This window comes from Molossus molossus, unplaced genomic scaffold, assembly GCF_014108415.1.
Source record: "Molossus molossus isolate mMolMol1 unplaced genomic scaffold, mMolMol1.p scaffold_m16_p_2, whole genome shotgun sequence".
Taxonomy (NCBI): Eukaryota; Metazoa; Chordata; class Mammalia; order Chiroptera; family Molossidae; genus Molossus; species Molossus molossus.
This window is the reverse complement of record NW_023425355.1, coordinates 47463232-47480511: the sequence shown is the minus strand read 5'-3', so window position 1 is coordinate 47480511 and position 17280 is coordinate 47463232. Positions and strand designations below refer to the sequence as shown.

Here is a 17280-nt window from a genome sequence, read left to right as displayed (position 1 = left end):
CCTACAGTTCTCTTAATCTATCTTCCTGTTTTTAATTGTTTTTTCCTTTTGGTTTTCTGATTGGTTGATTTTTTTCTACCCTATCTTTTAATTCACTGATTCAGTCCTCAGCTTTCTTTACTCTGCTGGTTAGTCTTTCCAATGTGTTCTCAATTTCTGCTATGTCATTCTTCATTTCCACTTGGTTGGTTTTCAATGTTTCTATATCTTTACTCACGGTGCTGATGTCTTTAGTCATGCTCTTGAGCTTCCTAAAGATCATGGCCCTAAACTCTACCTCTGATTATTTGCTTACCTGCATTTCATTTATCTCATCTTCAATAGAGTTCTCTTGTTCTTTTTTTTGGAATTTCTTTGTTTCACCATTTTTTCTATCTCATTGTGTTTTGGTGCCTGGCCAATTTTCCCTGTGGGTGTTGTTGTTCTGCTGTTTGTGTCTCCCTCTACTCTATTTGGATGGGCCTGGATTTGCCCACGTTAAACAGCACTGTCAAGTCTTACTTTCCTGGGTGGATTTGCAAGCCCAGGAAAGGTTCAGTTATCCTTGAGCTTTTCCGTGGTGGCTAGTAGTCTCAGTTATTCAGTGCCTTGAAATGTAGCCCTAGTGTTCTCCATAAGAGGATTTTCAGAGGGTGGGATAGATGCTGGTTGTTAATGAGCCTCAATTTGCATTTCTTTGCCTCACCTGGGAAATGCTGAATCCCACAGAGGTGGGGGAGTGGGAAGGGGGGAGGCGGCGGCTGCTGCTTTTCCCCACAGTTCAGGGAAGGAGCACACTGGCCACTGTCCTTTGTGGCAGCAACTCTGCAAAAACTCTGAGTGCCCTTCAAATCCCTTGTGTCCCCACAGAGTTCCAGCCCAGTCTTTCTACCCTCTGCTGGAGCCCCCATGTGAGTGGCTGGGCTATTTTAGCATTCTGTCCTGGTTCTCTGGGCTGTGGAATGGGCTTGGTCTTTATTCCCCAAGGGCACTGCTCACAGCTAAGACTGCTGCTGTCTGTGGGCTCCCAGCCCGCCACCCTCTTGTGCTTTCACAGATTCTACCAGTTTCCCTGGTTATATGGTCCTGTCCTGCTGCTTTTCTGTTCCTTTTCGGGATTATTTGTTTTTATTTTAGATGTAATTTTCGTTTGGTTCTGGGAGATCATCTGCATAGCTTCTATTCACTTAGCCTCCATTTTCACATCCTCTTTGCCTATCTTTTGCACAGCTGGATCACACAGGCCTTTCTGGTTCCCCAGCACCATGCAGGTCCTGTGGGTAACTGGATTACACAGTCCCTTTGGGCACCTTGCTCTATGCCTATATTATGTGCTGCTGGGTCACACAGGCCTCTCTGGTGCTTCAGCACACCGCAGGTCTCTCAGGTAACTGGATGGCACAATCACTGCTGGGTTGCGCAAGCCTCTCTGCTTCTTGAGCACCCCACAAGCCCCGTTGGTAACTAGATCACGCAATCCTTGCTGAATTGCACAGTCCTCTCTGGTGCTTTCACACCCCACAGTTCCCATAGGTAATTGGATGTCACAGTCCCTGCTGGGTCATAGAAACCTGTCTGGTGCTTCAGCACCCTGCAGGTCCTGAGTATAACTAGATCGCCCAGTACCTGCCGGGTCGCACAGACCTCTCTGCCCCAGCACCTTGCAGTTCCAAGGGCGGGCAGCTGAATTGCACCAGTCTCTTTAAGGCTCTGGCTTCTTACTGCTCTTGTGAGCTTCTTGACAGTACCGGCCTCTGTGGAGCCACAGATCCTGCTACTGGAGGCTGGGGAGTGCTGCTGCCCCATTGGGCTCAACTCCTGCTCAGCTTTTGCATTGTAGCTGGCTGCTTCTGTCCACAGCACAGGAACTTTCTGCCCTGTTTCTTTGCACTGCTTGGGTTGGTCGTCCACCTTCATGTCCACTTACACTCTCTCACATACTCACCTCCCTTTTGGTCCTGCCCACTGACATCTTCCTATTTTGAGTTTAGTTTTATATCATACATATGGTTCTTTGCTTTTTTCTGACTTTTTTCACGTAGCATAATATTCTCGAGATCCACCATGTTGTTGCAAATGGCAGTATTTCATCTTTTGTAATGGCTCAGTAGTATTGCATAGTATATATGTACCACATCTTCTTCATCCAGTCCTTTAACACAGGACAATTTGGTTGTCTTCATGTCTTGGCCATCATGAACAATGCTGCAGTAAACATAGGAGTGCATATATCTTTGCTAATACCATGATTTTGAGTTTTTCAGGTAGATACCCAGAAGAAGGGATTGCTGGGTCATATGGTAACTCTATTTTTCAGTTTTTGAGGAACCACCAGACTGTCTTCCATAGTGACTGTTCCCGTTTCCATTCCCAGCAACAGTGAATAAGGATTCCTATTTCTCCATAACCTCTCCAACACTTGTTCTTACTTGTCTTGTTTATAATAGCCATTTTAACAGGTGTGAGGTGGTATCTCATGTAGTTTTGGTTTGTATTTCCCTAATAATTAGTGATGGTGGGCATCTTTTCATATATCTGTTGGCCATTTGCATGTCTTCTTGGAACAGGTCCTCTGCCTACTTTTTAATTGGATTGTTTGGTGTTGAGTTGCATGAGTTCTTTATGTATTTTGGATATTAAACCCTTGTCAGAGCTGTTGTTTACAAGTAATGTCTCCCATTCAGTTGGTTGCCGTTTTGTTTTGTTGTCAGTTTCTTTTGTTGTGCAGAAGCTTTTTAGTTTGATATAGTCCCATTCATTTATTTTTGCCTTTACTTCCCTTGCTTTTGGCATCAAATTCATAAAATGTTCTCTACCACCAAGGTCTATAAGTCCAGTACCTATGTTTGCTTCTATGTAATGTATTGTTTCAGATCTTATGCTTAGGTCTTTGATTCATTTTGAATTAATGCTTGTTTATGGGGACAAACTGTAATCTAGTTTCATTCTTCTGCATGTGGCTTTCTAACTTCCCAGTACCATTTATTGAAGAGGCTTTCTTTTTTTCATTGTGTGTTTTTGGCCCCCTTGTCAAAAATAATTTGCCCATATACATGTGGTTTTATTTCTGGGCTCTCAATTCTGTTCCATTGCTCTGGTCTCTGTGTCTGTTTTTCTGCCAATACCATGCTGTTTTGATTATTGTAGCTCTGTAGTATAATTCGAAGTGATGCCTCTGGTTTCATTTTTTTTCTTCTTCTCAGGATTGCTTTGGCTATTTGAGGTCTTTTGTGGTTCCACACAAATTCAATGTTTTTTGTTTGATTTTTAAAAAAAAATGACTTTGGGATTTTGATGGAGATTACATTAAATCTGTATATTGCTTTGGGTAATATGGCCATTTTAATTATATTAATTCTTCTAATCAATGAACATGGAATATTTTTTCCATTTTATGTGTCTATTTCAATCTATTTAAATAATACTTTGTAGTTTTCAGTATATAAGTCCTTTACATCCTTTGTTAAGTTTATTCCTGGATATTTTGTTAAGTTTATTCCTGGGTATTTTATTATTTTATTGGTTGCAATTGCAAAGGGATTTTTTTTTTCATTTCTTTTTCTGATGTTTCATTATTAATATATAGGAAAGTGGTGGGGTTTTGTACATTTTTTTTTTATCTTGCAACTTTACTGTATTTGTTTATTGTTTATAATAGTATTTTGGTGACGTCTGTAGAGTTTTCTATATATAGAATCATGTCATCTGCAAAAGTGACACTTTTACGTCTTCCTTCCCAATTTGGATGCCTTTTATTCATTTCTCTTGCTTAGTGGCTCTGGCTAGGACTTCCAGAACTGCATTGAGTAAGAGCAGTGAGAGTGGGCATACATGTCTTATTCTTGATTTTAGAGGAAAAGATGGGGAGGAGGGTGTCAATGGGGAAAAAAGGAGAAACATCTGTAACAAAAAATAAAATAAAAAAGAATCACACTTCAGAAGAGGATTGAGGTGAACCATAATAGAATAACCCTCTATTTTTTTTTTTTCCAAAATTTATCCCTGGCCAGAATTTTATTAGTATTTCTTGGGTGAGGAAAGGGAGAACCCACATTTTTAAGGAGAGAAAAGTATGGCAGGCCCTTGATATCATTACAACACTGTTTCATTATAATGTTAGTGCAATGCAGTAAGAATTGAACTCTTGTTTATATCAATTAGCCTGTGGTAAAATTGGTTTCATTATATGTCATTCCACCACAATAACAAGAACCTATTGAAGACTTATTGTAATTATTTCGGCCATAGTCAAGCAATAACATTGTTTCTTAGAGTAACTTCTAACCTCCTGATTTTGAATGATTATGTTCTTTTAATCACCATTCTACTGGATTAGATAAAAGTGGTTTGTGAATTCTCTTTAGGTCATTAATGTATTGAGGTAGGAATCTTTATTTGCATCCATATGAACAGTAAAAAGCATAATTTGTTCTTCTTCTAGAACAGCTTATGTTATGCAGATGTGAGTGCCATGAAAATAGTTGTGTTTTAATTTTTTTTATTGGCTTGATAGGTCACTTTAGACAATTGTGTTGAAGTTGGGCGGATTGCCAATACCTACAATCTGACAGAAGTGGATAAATATGTTAACAGTTTTGTCTTGAAGAATTTTCCTGCATTGCTGAGCACTGGGGAATTCTTGAAACTCCCTTTTGAACGGCTTGCCTTTGTGCTTTCCAGTAATAGCCTTAAGCACTGCACTGAACTTGAGCTCTTTAAGGCTACCTGTCGCTGGCTACGCCTGGAAGAGGCTCGGATGGACTTTGCTGCAAAATTAATGAAAAACATACGATTTCCACTGATGACACCGCAAGAGCTCATTAATTATGTGCAAACCGTGGATTTCATGAGAACTGACAATACTTGTGTGAATCTCCTTTTGGAAGCCAGCAATTACCAAATGATGCCATATATGCAGCCAGTTATGCAGTCAGACAGGACTGCCATTCGGTCTGACACCACTCATTTGGTTACACTAGGAGGAGTGCTGAGGCAGCAGCTGGTTGTCAGCAAGGAATTGCGCATGTATGATGAGAAGACTCATGAATGGAAATCATTAGCCCCTATGGATGCCCCAAGGTACCAGCATGGCATTGCTGTCATTGGAAATTTCCTCTATGTTGTTGGTGGACAGAGTAATTATGACACAAAAGGGAAAACCGCTGTCGATACAGTCTTCAGATTTGATCCTCGATACAATAAATGGATGCAAGTTGCATCTTTAAATGAAAAGCGCACCTTCTTCCACCTAAGTGCCCTCAAAGGATATCTATATGCAGTCGGTGGGCGAAATGCAGCTGGTGAACTGCGTAAGTTTCTTTAGCCCGAAATTCTTGTCAAATCATAAAATAAACAATTCTATAAAATTAAAGATAACAAATGTAGTTAGGGTTAAATTTTAAACTGTTTTTCTTAGAAAATATCCGAGATAAACAGTATGCCTTATCTGGCCACCAATTGTTGGCCATGGTACAAATTATATTTCATAAATACATCAATATGTTACAGTATATTTGATTTACACAGTATATATGGTTTTCATCTTGAAGGTTAATCTACAAAGTATATTGTGTTGGGTTAATTTAGATTCTAATAGAATCTTGGACAGAAATTTGGCATGTGTCCTCATTTTTCATTTTTAAAAGCCCACATAATATTTTACTGAACAGGTTAAAATTCTTCCTTACAGACCACTGATTTCTATTATTTTTTTTTTCTTTTACATAATCTGCTACCTATCAGAGGCAACATAAGATAATTTTCTTTATTAATTAAATGTACAAAGTTTAATATTACCCAAAGTTTATTTACCACATTATAATCTATGGCTATTGGTTTTAAAAATCATTCTCTCTGGGTGAAATACTGTACCAGTTTTCTTCACTATAAACTGATCTTGTATTTAATGGTCATTTTTTTGTCCTTCTAATCTAAGTTTGGTCACATGTACAGTTAACATAGCAATACCTTGGCTATATAAATTAAAACTAGGAAGGTATGCTTCTGTTATTTTAGATAAAATTGGAATAAGATTGATGTCCAAAAGAGAGGTAAGGAAGACCACATTTTATATCTTGCCTTATGTATCTGTCATTACCATCAGTGTTTGGCTTTTTAAAAAATGTATGTTTTTATTGATTTTTTTTTTTTTTTTTTTTTTTTTTTTTTTTTTTTTTTTTAGAGAGAGAGGGAAAGAGAGATCGAAACATTGATATTGAACCAGGACCTCTCAGTCCATGGGATGACGCTCAATCCACTGAGCCACACTGAGGCTCCATTCCTCTTTTTTATTCTCTTTTATGGAGTCCTTGTAGTTGTCCAGTATTCCAAGCTCCAGAATGCTGGGGAAGTTTAAAATATTGGCTTGGGATAAATTCATAACAATTATGAGAATATTTCTTTTCAGTTTTCTAAGGAATAAAATGTAATTTAATGGATTTGAGCATAAACTGCTTATCAGAGACAAAAATAACTGCTCTCAGCTCTTAGGCTTTTCAGCTTATCAAGCCCTTTCTTGTTAGTGACATGATCTTAATGGTACTGATCTTTCCTACCCACAGTTTTTTTCTCCTTTTTTTGACACAGTGATACTTTTTTTCTAAGATCAAACTTTTCAGATTGTTGGAATAGGTACCATGATCATGAACCACACAGGTTTCCCAATATATTTTAATAATCAGACTTTTAAAAGCATTTGAGGTATCAGTACCCTTAGTGTAGAATTGTCATTTTAGGTCACCTCTATCAACCCCTACATATTATTTTCATGTTATTATACTATTTTAAATTTATGGTGTCTGGAAATATCCACAAGATGTAAGCAGCAACTTGGCTCTTTCTTTGAAAAACCATGCATCTAAGATAATCTTGACTAGTTCACAAACTATAAGTCATCAACCCTGGCAGTCAATGGTCATTTTAAAACTGTTTTTCTCAAAGTGAATAGTTCCATTTTCAGTCAGTGCTTGCTTGTTGATATCCTGTTAACATGCAGCTATTAAGTTTTCAATATGTTCCTCATGTTAATTAAAGGCCTTATTTTTCTAAGAACTTATATTCTTCAGGCTAAGGAGAGTCATTACATGCAACCAAGAAGCTAGAGGTTTTCTTTTTCTGACTGGATCCCCAAACTTTTTGAGCTTTTCCCATGTTATACTTAGTGGAGAACAAGAAGTAGACTACCCTGTTGGGCAAGTGTCTGGCTTCCTTACTCATGACCTTCAGAAATCACCTCCATCTCTTACTAAAAATAGTCTTCTGTGTTTCAGTTTGAAAGTGAAAACAAACATTTAAAGAACAACTGTTTGATATTCTTTCCCTTTAAAATCATCAACTATAATCTATAAATAACTAAACTTTGTAGAAAATGAGTACTTAAAATCAGCATACCCAGCAAATCCAGACTATATTAAGTATTGTAAGTTATAACATATTTGAAGTTGTTATTTAAAGTTATATGATTGACTTATTAAGTGCACTCAAAGCAAACGTCTTGATTCCAGGAGAACCTTCAGGCCAAAAAGAAACATTACCTAAAACCAAGAAGCAAGAAGCTTCATTTTTTTTTCTGGACCCATCCCACTCTTTTAGTGTACTTCCTATGCTAAACTCAAGTGGGAACAAGAAGTCAACTGTCCCATTTTGTCACATTCTTTATTGTTGAGATAACTAAGCCTAATGTAACCTGCCTGATTACCTTCCAAAAGAACAGCATCCGTGAGTTCTTCTGAATTCTGTTAATAAAGTTTCTGTTTATATAAATAAAAATAGTATAGGTGTCAGTTGCCCTTTCCAGTTTTCTTGGGCCCATTGTTTTTGCATAATAGCAGATTTTGGTTCTAAAGAAACTTTTGTATTTATTTCTGAATGTTCTAGCCAGAAGCTGGGGTTTTAACTTTTCTCCTGCTCTTATAAGCACTTTTCATGGAACCTCACCTCTCCCAACACATACACACTTATTGTAATAACTTAACATTCCCATCTTAATTCATTATGTTGACATGTTAATAGGCCTGCATAAGTAGAGAAGGGGGTAGGAAATAGGTGTCAAGAAAAAGGGATTGATGGGAGAGGCTTTCAACAATTTAACAGGTTCATTGGTACCAGTACATCACTTATTCTTCATATATGCAATAACTATTGCCTATATATATATAATTATGAAAAGAAAAGTGGCAAGGCATTAGCAAGGCATTTTAGATCATTTTAATGCATTTGGCCTTTTAAAATATTTTCATGTAGTGCATGGTACCAAGCCCACAGTACATCAAAATGATACTACTAGTGTGTGTATGAGCCTGGCATATTGATGAAATATAATTCCTTAGAAACACTGCCTTACTTAGACACCGGATACAGTGGAAAACTAGGAGAAGCTTAAGAATAACTGTCACTTAAGTGAAAAAGGAGTCAGTTATTTCTGGCATCATTCAAAATTATATCATATAAGCAATTGATCTTCCATTCAGGTTTTCTCTATTAAAGAGAAATATGACAGCTCTGATATCCTTCATTTCAGTTAAATATGAATAAGTCAAGCTTTCAAATAATGAAATAACTCATAGAAAACAAGGTAGATGGTTTTTTAAAAATAAATGTACAATAAACTTGCTGAAATTTATCAAGTGCCTTCATATCTCTTAATGAATTTGTTTTTTTTTTTTTTCATTAAGCAACAAATCTCTACTTGGCAGTTTAGGATTTTAGAGCCCATCCCCCCTTTATGGGAGCCATTATTGTCCAAATGATTTTCTTCAGACCTAATCTCTTTCCCAAATCTCAAAGAACAAGGTCCACATTATCCCTTGGGACCAATTCTGGACTCCAGTGAAATCACCTGAGAAAATAAGATCCCTGGTAACACATGTGAAACAACCAACTTAAGTATACTTTTTAAGTTGGAGAGGGTCTCTAATTTAAATACCAGGCCACCAGACTACTGAAGATGATAGGTATCAGCAAACTTCTGTAAAGGGCCAGAAAAAATATCACATGATCTCACTTATTTGTGAAATATAATGAACAGGGAGGGCTGATGAATGAAGTGGACCCGGAGACATAGAAAGGAATATGGTTCAGACTGATAAACCTCAGAGCAGGGGTGCGGGGGGTATAGGTGAGGTGAACCAAAGAACTTATATGCATTTATGCATAACCAGTGGACATAGACAACAATGCAAGGGGGTGGGGGTGGGGAAGGATGGGGAGGAGGGGTCTAGGGAGGAAAAAGGAGAAACATCTGTAACAAAAATAAATTAATAAAAATTGGAGAAAAGTATATATTCAGCTTTGTAGCAACTCTAGGAACAGTTTCAGCGTTGTAGGCTGTAGAAACTCTTCATAACTAACCAAGTCTGCTGTTATATTGCAAAAGCAACTATAGACAATTTATAAACAAATGGGTGAGACTGTATTCCAATAAAGCTTTATATATGAACACCAAAATTTGAAATGTATATAATTTTCATATATTCTTCCTTTGGTTTTTCACAACTCTTCAAAAATGTAAAAACCATTCATATTTTTATCTTGTGGGTTATACAAGAGCAGATGGCATACTGGATTTGACTTCCTGGCTGTAGTTTGCCTGACCCCTATTCTAGATTTTGCCAGTTACCTCATTATCATCCCCAGCTCTCGTAGACTATGATGGAACCACTGCTTTGTGGTTCCTTGCCTTGCATCATCCCTTGCTTCCATCCTATCAAAGTTATGGCACTAACCTTGTAAATATGGAAAACAGAAATAAAGGCATGTACATATGCTTTTTAATTAATATAGTATATTTTAAAACTACTATTGACTTAACTAATAACAGCAATTCTGCATGACGAAATTAGAGATTAAATGATGGGAAAAGATAAAGGAGATGGATTGTTTAGCTAGAAGAAAACAAATTATAAATGATAAACTGTTATATATTTATTATGTTATTGATGATTAATAGCTATCTTACACTTAGGGGCTGCTGTATGAGAAATTATACATATGTATAGATGGATAATATATGTACAGATGTATGTATAGATGGATTATTTAACCTCTATTAGGAAAAATGCAATTAACTCACTAACAAAAATAACTATCTTTCTACATAGGTAAATTTTAATGATCATAAAGAATGAATAACTATTCAATTTCTATCTTCGCTATAAAAGGAATAAGAGGAAACTAGTAGAAATTGCATCAAAACAGATTGAATTACACATAAGGAAAACTGTTACACTCTAGAAATGTCAAAGTTCAAAGCAGAGTTCTTCATTAAGAAAAATATAGAAATATAGTAAGACCTGTCTTTGATCTTAAATAGATGGGAAAGATGATCTCTTGTAGTTTTCTAAAACACTTTTACTGACAGGATGCGTGAGTAGACTATTATTTTTTTTATCAGCTAAAACCCTACCTTTAACTACTTTGCTGATGCCAAGTAGCAATCAATATACTAGATTTTTTATAAGTATGTATAGAGAGATAATAATGCCCATTCAGTAGGATTTTGCTTGTCAAGTAGGTGAAAGTCATGCTAAAGGAAAATGGAAATACACATTTAAAAAGACATTAGTCACTGGACCTAGTAAAACACAATACTGGAATATATGGCAGTTTTAGTTCATCATTAATTGTGGGAAAATTCCCCCCTTATTTGAAGGAAAGATTTTGCTACTTGATGGAAGGGTTTAGAAGAAATAGAGTTGGTAAGGGTCCAAGCCTGAAGTAAAGAACAAAATTAACAAGGGAGTAAATCAGAATGAGAATAGTAAAAGCCTTTGAAATAAGATGGAAAACTAAAATCTAAACTAAGTGGAAAAGCAAATTAGTAAAAGCTGTTGTTAGAGGAGAATTAAGTACTTCACATAGTGAATTTGATTAAGAAATGAAATTATTAAATAGAGTGGAAAATTATTCTTTCTCTCAATCTGTCTTTCTAGTTTGTCTGTTCTTGTGTTATCTTTCTAATACGAAACCTTGCTCAAAGGATGACTCATCAGCTAGAATTTCATTTAGCTGCAAGTAGCAAAGCCTTATTCTAGTGGCTTGATCAATAAACCTCACTCAGTAGACTTCTGCTTCCATTTCATTGTCTGGAACTGTATTATATGGTCATCTCCAGCTTCAAGGGGACTTCATAATTTGAATTTTATTTTAAATTTGGCACAGCGCTTCCCTGAGAGTGTTCTGGTTCTGTTAGTAAGAAAAAAACAGAATTAGTGGAGACAAGAAATTGGGTTAGCAACTGGCAGTGTCTGCAATAAATCATGTAAACTTTTCAAGTCAATTTAGACTTTTGTGCTTTTTTAAAAAAGCTCACATTTTCTACTTGTCTGGACTGTTGTTCTATTTTTGAAGTTATAATAAATTGATATTTAAATAATTTGAGGTCACTTTTCCAAAATACTTTAGGATAAATTTATTACTGAGAGGAAGTACGCCTAGTAAAATTCTTAACTTCATATTATGTTGCCAATCATTTTCAAGTTAAGAGCAGTATTGGCTGCAACAGTGTTAGGTATGTACAAACTATTGAATTTAGTGTATAGATGTAGAAAAATATTGCCAGTGTCCATTTTGTGGTCTGGATATGAAATATATAGCCTTAGGCATGAGAACATGCAACAGGTGGTGTGCATACTTTTATTCTCAACTTAAAATTTTGCTTTATATCTAATAACCTCCCCCCCCATATGGTATATCAACATGGAGCCTAGAATGGAAATGTTTTCATTTCCTATGATTTTGTTATCTTTTCTTCCCACATCTTTAAAAATGGGAGAAATATCAAATTATAAAGATACAAGAAGAAAAGAAATCCTAGTGATTTCTGCAATGACAGAAATGTGTTACATTATTAGACTGAGTATCTAGTCTGAGGTAACATGTATTAATCATTCAAATTATTAATATAATCTCAATAATTAATATGAGACCACAAATAATATCTCATACCTATAATAGATATGTTTCAGTTATTTAGATATTATTATTGTCCCACCTAAAAAATAATTAATTGCTAAATTTGAAATTCTTTTCTTTCTTTTTTTTGAACAACAGCTACAGTAGAATGTTACAATCCAAGAACAAATGAATGGACCTATGTTGCCAAAATGAGTGAGCCCCACTATGGCCATGCTGGAACTGTGTATGGAGGAGTAATGTATATTTCAGGTAAACAATTATAATTCAAATACAATTAATAGGATATACAAAATTAAAAAATATATATCTTTATTATTTAAAGTATTACAGATGCTCCCCTTCCCCCCATTAATACATAAACTTTTAACTGTCACCATCTTTCTATATAGTGTTAATAAAAAAATCCAGAAAATAGATAATTAAAATATAATTTATGTTGAATTTAGAAGTATATATATATATATATATATATATATATGCCACATGCACATATATTTTTCTAATAAAATTTTTTGAACCAGCTATAGTTTGCTTACAGTGTCTCAGTAACAACTTTTATTCTCAAGCAGTTGGTATTTTAATCATCCTTCTGTAGAATTTAGAAAAGAGTCTTATTTTAATGTAATGTTTACCTCTGGTATTGAAATTTTCTTTTGTTAGGCAGATTCTTATCATTTATACCTAAAAGAGATTACCTCAGACAGAGTGTCCCCTTTTTGAGGGCCTGCCGGTGCCAGGCCAGCAGTTACATTATTAGGGAACAAAAGTGTTCAGGTGATGTTTGTGGTCTGAGTCTATAAACACTGTCTTCTGAAATCTGCAATCATGAAAGATCAGTGAAAGGCTTGGAGTGTGTGATTGGCAGGTATTTGGTGTTAAATTTTTGAGCAACTGCAGGACATCTTATATTAAAAGTCATCCAGAAAATCATAAGCTCCACTAATCAATGATTTATACCATCTATATTCTGTGTGTAGATGCTATGCCATTATAATCAGAGCTCCAAATCTGAATTGTTCTAGTGGTGATTTGGCATAATTAGCATATATTGCATATATGACCTTCACAATCAAGAGTAGGATAGAAACCATAGCTGATTTTTTTCAAACCAAAGAACACTGTTTTGTTTTCTGCTAATTCTGTAAAGTACAGAAAAAAATGTGTAAAAGCAGAAGAAAAAACAGTGATTTCCATCTGGCCACCAGATGGTAGAGCTTTGAACGATATGGCCGAAAATTAGTTTAGCTCTCTTCTTAATCTGCAGAACATACAGTCTGATTCTTTTATTGTAGAGACTGATTTATTTGTGATCTAAGAGTATACTTTGTAGATGATATCAACTCAATTGACCAGCAACCAATTGTTGCACATGCAAAATACCATATATATTCAGCATTCTAATTTTTTAGCTTTGTAAATCTCTATGCTAATAGAAGGTAACACTACTCACCCTCATCATACCCACCAAAAATTCTACAAGAACAAACAATTCTGAATATTTTTATAAGCTTGTACATTTGCACCACACTTCCAACTTTTCCAAAGCATTTTGATTTATTTCAATTTACAGTCATAGTCACAGTCCTAATGAAGTAATTAGAGTAGATATTATTATTTAGCAAGTGAGGAAATGGGCACCTAGAATTTAAATTCCCTAGCCTTATGCTTAGCACCCAGAGGATGCCCACTAAAAATCATTAGGAGTGAATGATGCTTTGTAGTTAGAATTTACTGCAGACACAAATCTAAAAGTGGGCAAAATATATTTTCATCCAGTAAAGTCTCTTAATTCCCATGGGTCTTTATTTGAGAAAGTCATTACAATAATATAAACTATGTTCTTATTCTTTAAGAAGATGAAAACATTATTATTTTTAATCTAGGGAAAGTATTTATAATGGGCAGACATTTATAGAATACTAATGATCTGTGACAGAGAGCTTGTTTTTACTTTTACATTTTTATAATAATCTGTTTACCTAATGTCTTTTATTTCATTCTTTAGGAGGAATTACTCATGACACTTTCCAAAAGGAGCTCATGTGCTTTGACCCTGATACTGACAAATGGATCCAGAAGGCGCCAATGACCACTGTCAGAGGTCTGCATTGCATGTGTACAGTGGGAGAAAGGCTCTATGTCATTGGTGGCAATCACTTCAGAGGAACAAGTGATTATGATGATGTCCTAAGCTGTGAATACTACTCACCTATCCTTGACCAGTGGACCCCGATCGCTGCCATGTTAAGAGGGCAGAGTGATGTTGGGGTCGCTGTCTTTGAAAATAAAATCTATGTGGTTGGTGGGTATTCCTGGAATAATCGTTGTATGGTAGAGATAGTGCAGAAATACGATCCAGATAAAGATGAATGGCATAAGGTTTTTGATCTCCCAGAATCTCTTGGTGGCATCCGAGCTTGCACACTCACAGTTTTTCCACCTGAAGAAACCACACCATCACCTTCTAGAGAGTCCCCTCTTTCTGCACCGTAAGATTGTCCCTACAACTAAGATGTTGTAGTCCTAACTTTGCAAAGTGTCATGGATTCTCTTCTTTTGCTGCCCCCTCCCTTAAATAGTGTATGTTAGGATTTGCCTCCAGTAATTGATACAGATATTGGATATAAAGACAACATTGATGTTATTTGTGCTGTTTGTTTGGCTTAGGGTGGTTATAAAGTGGTAACAAAACCATTCTGGAAATGTACCCCATAGAAGCTAATATTTAACATACAAAAAAAACCACAAGTTATTGTATTTAAAATGTTTCTTCAGTACTTTTTTGACACTGTGTACTGGGTATGAGGTGTTTGTCATCTTATATTAGAAAGCCCAATAAACTAAGTTGAAAGTGGACTATAGTAAATGTACAACTGTGGTAATCAGGCTTCAAAGTAAAACATTTTTCTTTTATCTGGACTGTAAAGTGTCAAAGGGAGGCAGCCTCCTCCAACAGAAAACAATAGACAAAAGGTTGCCAACTCGCATGAGCTACCTCCCCCTTTTCATGAAGTATTTTTGACATATCTGTCAACCCACCTGTCTGTGTGGGTGCATTGAGAACATATAATATTTCTTAGATGCACAGGAGAAAGATTAACTGAAATACAGCAATATTATTTTTTTAAAGGCAGCATGACCCCTCTACTTATAAACAAGGGTTGGGAGTTTTAAAAGTGTGTAGATATACCTTCACACACATAAAAATATCAAATACAAAACTTTAAAACTTGGGTGGCATGTCAAATAAATGTAAAAAAAAAATTCTAAAAAGCAGCTTCCATTAAAATGGGAATTCAGTATATACATACTGAATTCACATATGTAGAATCATGCTGAATTAAGTGAATGAGGGCTGGACATTTTGAGCAAATAAATTTGTCCTTTGACCAAATTTTACCTTCCAGAACTGTAAACTACACCTTCTTTGCTGTTGAGATAACTTTCACATTATATGTATTCTGTATACTCTCAGTTCACAAGGTTGTTTAGCACATAGTAAAGCAGCTTCACCTGGCAAGCTGCTTTCACTCAGTGAATTCAACTTCCATGTTTTATCTTTTTGTTCAATAAAAAAAACATTTAATGTTATTTTGGTCTGAAGCATCTCATTATTGTCTGCTTTGACTTCCTTTTGTTAAATACCCCCCCCCCCCTTTTTTGGTATATCAGGATTCAAGTGAGTAGAACTCAGAGCACTGAACAGTTTGGATTAACTCCTATTAATGACTTTTATTCAAGGAAAAAAAGAATTTGACCAGGTCTAACTTCATTGGTCAAAATTCATTGTTGGTGTCTTTGAGGAATTGGTTCATGGCCGGTACTAATTGGCTCTTCTTTGTTCCCACAGAAGTAATGCAAGACATGTCTAAATTATAAGGTCAGTTTCCCAGATCTTCAAGAAGACACATCTTACCTAATGAGAAGGGATTGTGTAACATAACCTAAGATGTTTGTTCTTGAGCTAGGAACACAAATGAAGCATGTTTTTGTTAAAGATTATTTGAGATTTATTCTAGGGCCATCTGCTTGATCTTTTCTATTTTATTTTCAAATGACCAGATTAAATCTGAACCCAAAATTTCAAGCTATAGCAAAACAATTAGAGTGTCACCAGATTTCTTCACCAATGGGTAATCATCAGTACAGATGTCACTACCTCTGTCTTGAGTTAAACATAATGAAGAAAACATGCCCTGGCCGGTTTGGCTCAGAGGTTGGAGTGTTGGCCTGTGGACCAAAGCATTGTAGGTGCAATTTGCAGGAAGCAACCAATCGGTGTGTCTCTCTCATGTTCATGTTTCTCTCTCTCTCTCCCTCCTACTCTATCTGAAGATAAAGTATCCTTTGGTGAGGATTACAAAAAACATAATGAAGAAAACAATTTTCCCATCAGTGGTGCTTTTGAATGTTGGGAGAAGCTTGATATGAATTTGAATGACCTCCTTTGTCAGGATAGTTCTGAAGTGAGAGCAACTGCTCTAGTGACTTCGGTTCTCTGCTTACAAGCCGAACAGATTTAGCCATTTGCATGTGGTTAATACCTGTCTAAAAATGGTAGAGTGTACAGGACCGAATGATGGTCTTGCCACAGTCCAGTGTGGGTGTTCTTGATCAGACAACTCTCCTCCAAGCAGTAATGGTTCTTTCCATCTTGTGGCCTCTCTTGTCTCTTAGGTCCTCAGCATCCTCTCCATTCAGTCAGAAGAAAAATGGAGCATTGCAGGTGTCAGAGCTGTAGAGGTCATGCTTGCAAGAGGGATACATCACTTCTACCCACATCTCACTGGCCAGAAGTCCGTTTGTGGCATGTATAAACACAAAGGGGGCAGGAAAATATCAGATAGCTGTGTGCCCAGAAAGAAGAGGAAATTGGGTTGGTAATCTGTTAGCAGTTTGCCACAGGAAATAAAGCATACATAATTCTCTTTGACAGCTTACCTTTTCTACCTCTGTGCCATATGTTATTTAGAATAGCAATTAATGTCACACAAGTGCTATTATTAAACAATTCCAACAGATGGTAAATTGTTAGGCATATTTCTTCACAGTGAATTAACTATTTTTCTTTATACAAAATGTCTACCAGTCAGTCATTGGTTGGTTTTGCAAACATGTCTCACATTGGTTTTTGGTCTATTTGAAAAAGGAGTTATGAATACATTAAAGCTCAAAAGGTTTATAATTTTCCTTCTTGGTAGAGGTTGGTAGGGTGGGAAACATGAAGAAAAACATCTACTTTGCCTATTGCTAGAATTATAAAATAATTCATCTGGCAATCAGGCTTTGCCCTGAAAGTGAAATTATGACCAGAAACTATTTCTTAATATTGCTTTAGGGACTTAAAAATATTTATTATACAATGCAATGTTAGTGTGTGTGTGTGTG

General features: G+C 35.9%; 1 protein-coding gene across 4 annotated transcripts in view; it reads left to right on the top strand.

The window, feature by feature from the left end:
* KLHL13 (kelch like family member 13) overlaps positions 1 to 15481 on the top strand; it is a 308520-nt gene extending 293039 nt beyond the window's left edge. For all 4 annotated transcript variants that reach the window (XM_036270593.1, XM_036270594.1, XM_036270591.1 and 1 more), the window contains 3 exons: positions 4493 to 5288; positions 12028 to 12141; positions 13898 to 15481. In XM_036270593.1, coding sequence (XP_036126486.1) covers positions 4493 to 5288; positions 12028 to 12141; positions 13898 to 14385 — 1398 coding nt within the window. In that variant the 3' untranslated portion in view covers positions 14386 to 15481. The remainder of the gene's footprint in view (positions 1 to 4492; positions 5289 to 12027; positions 12142 to 13897) is intronic.
* The last annotated feature ends 1799 nt before the right edge of the window (positions 15482 to 17280 follow it).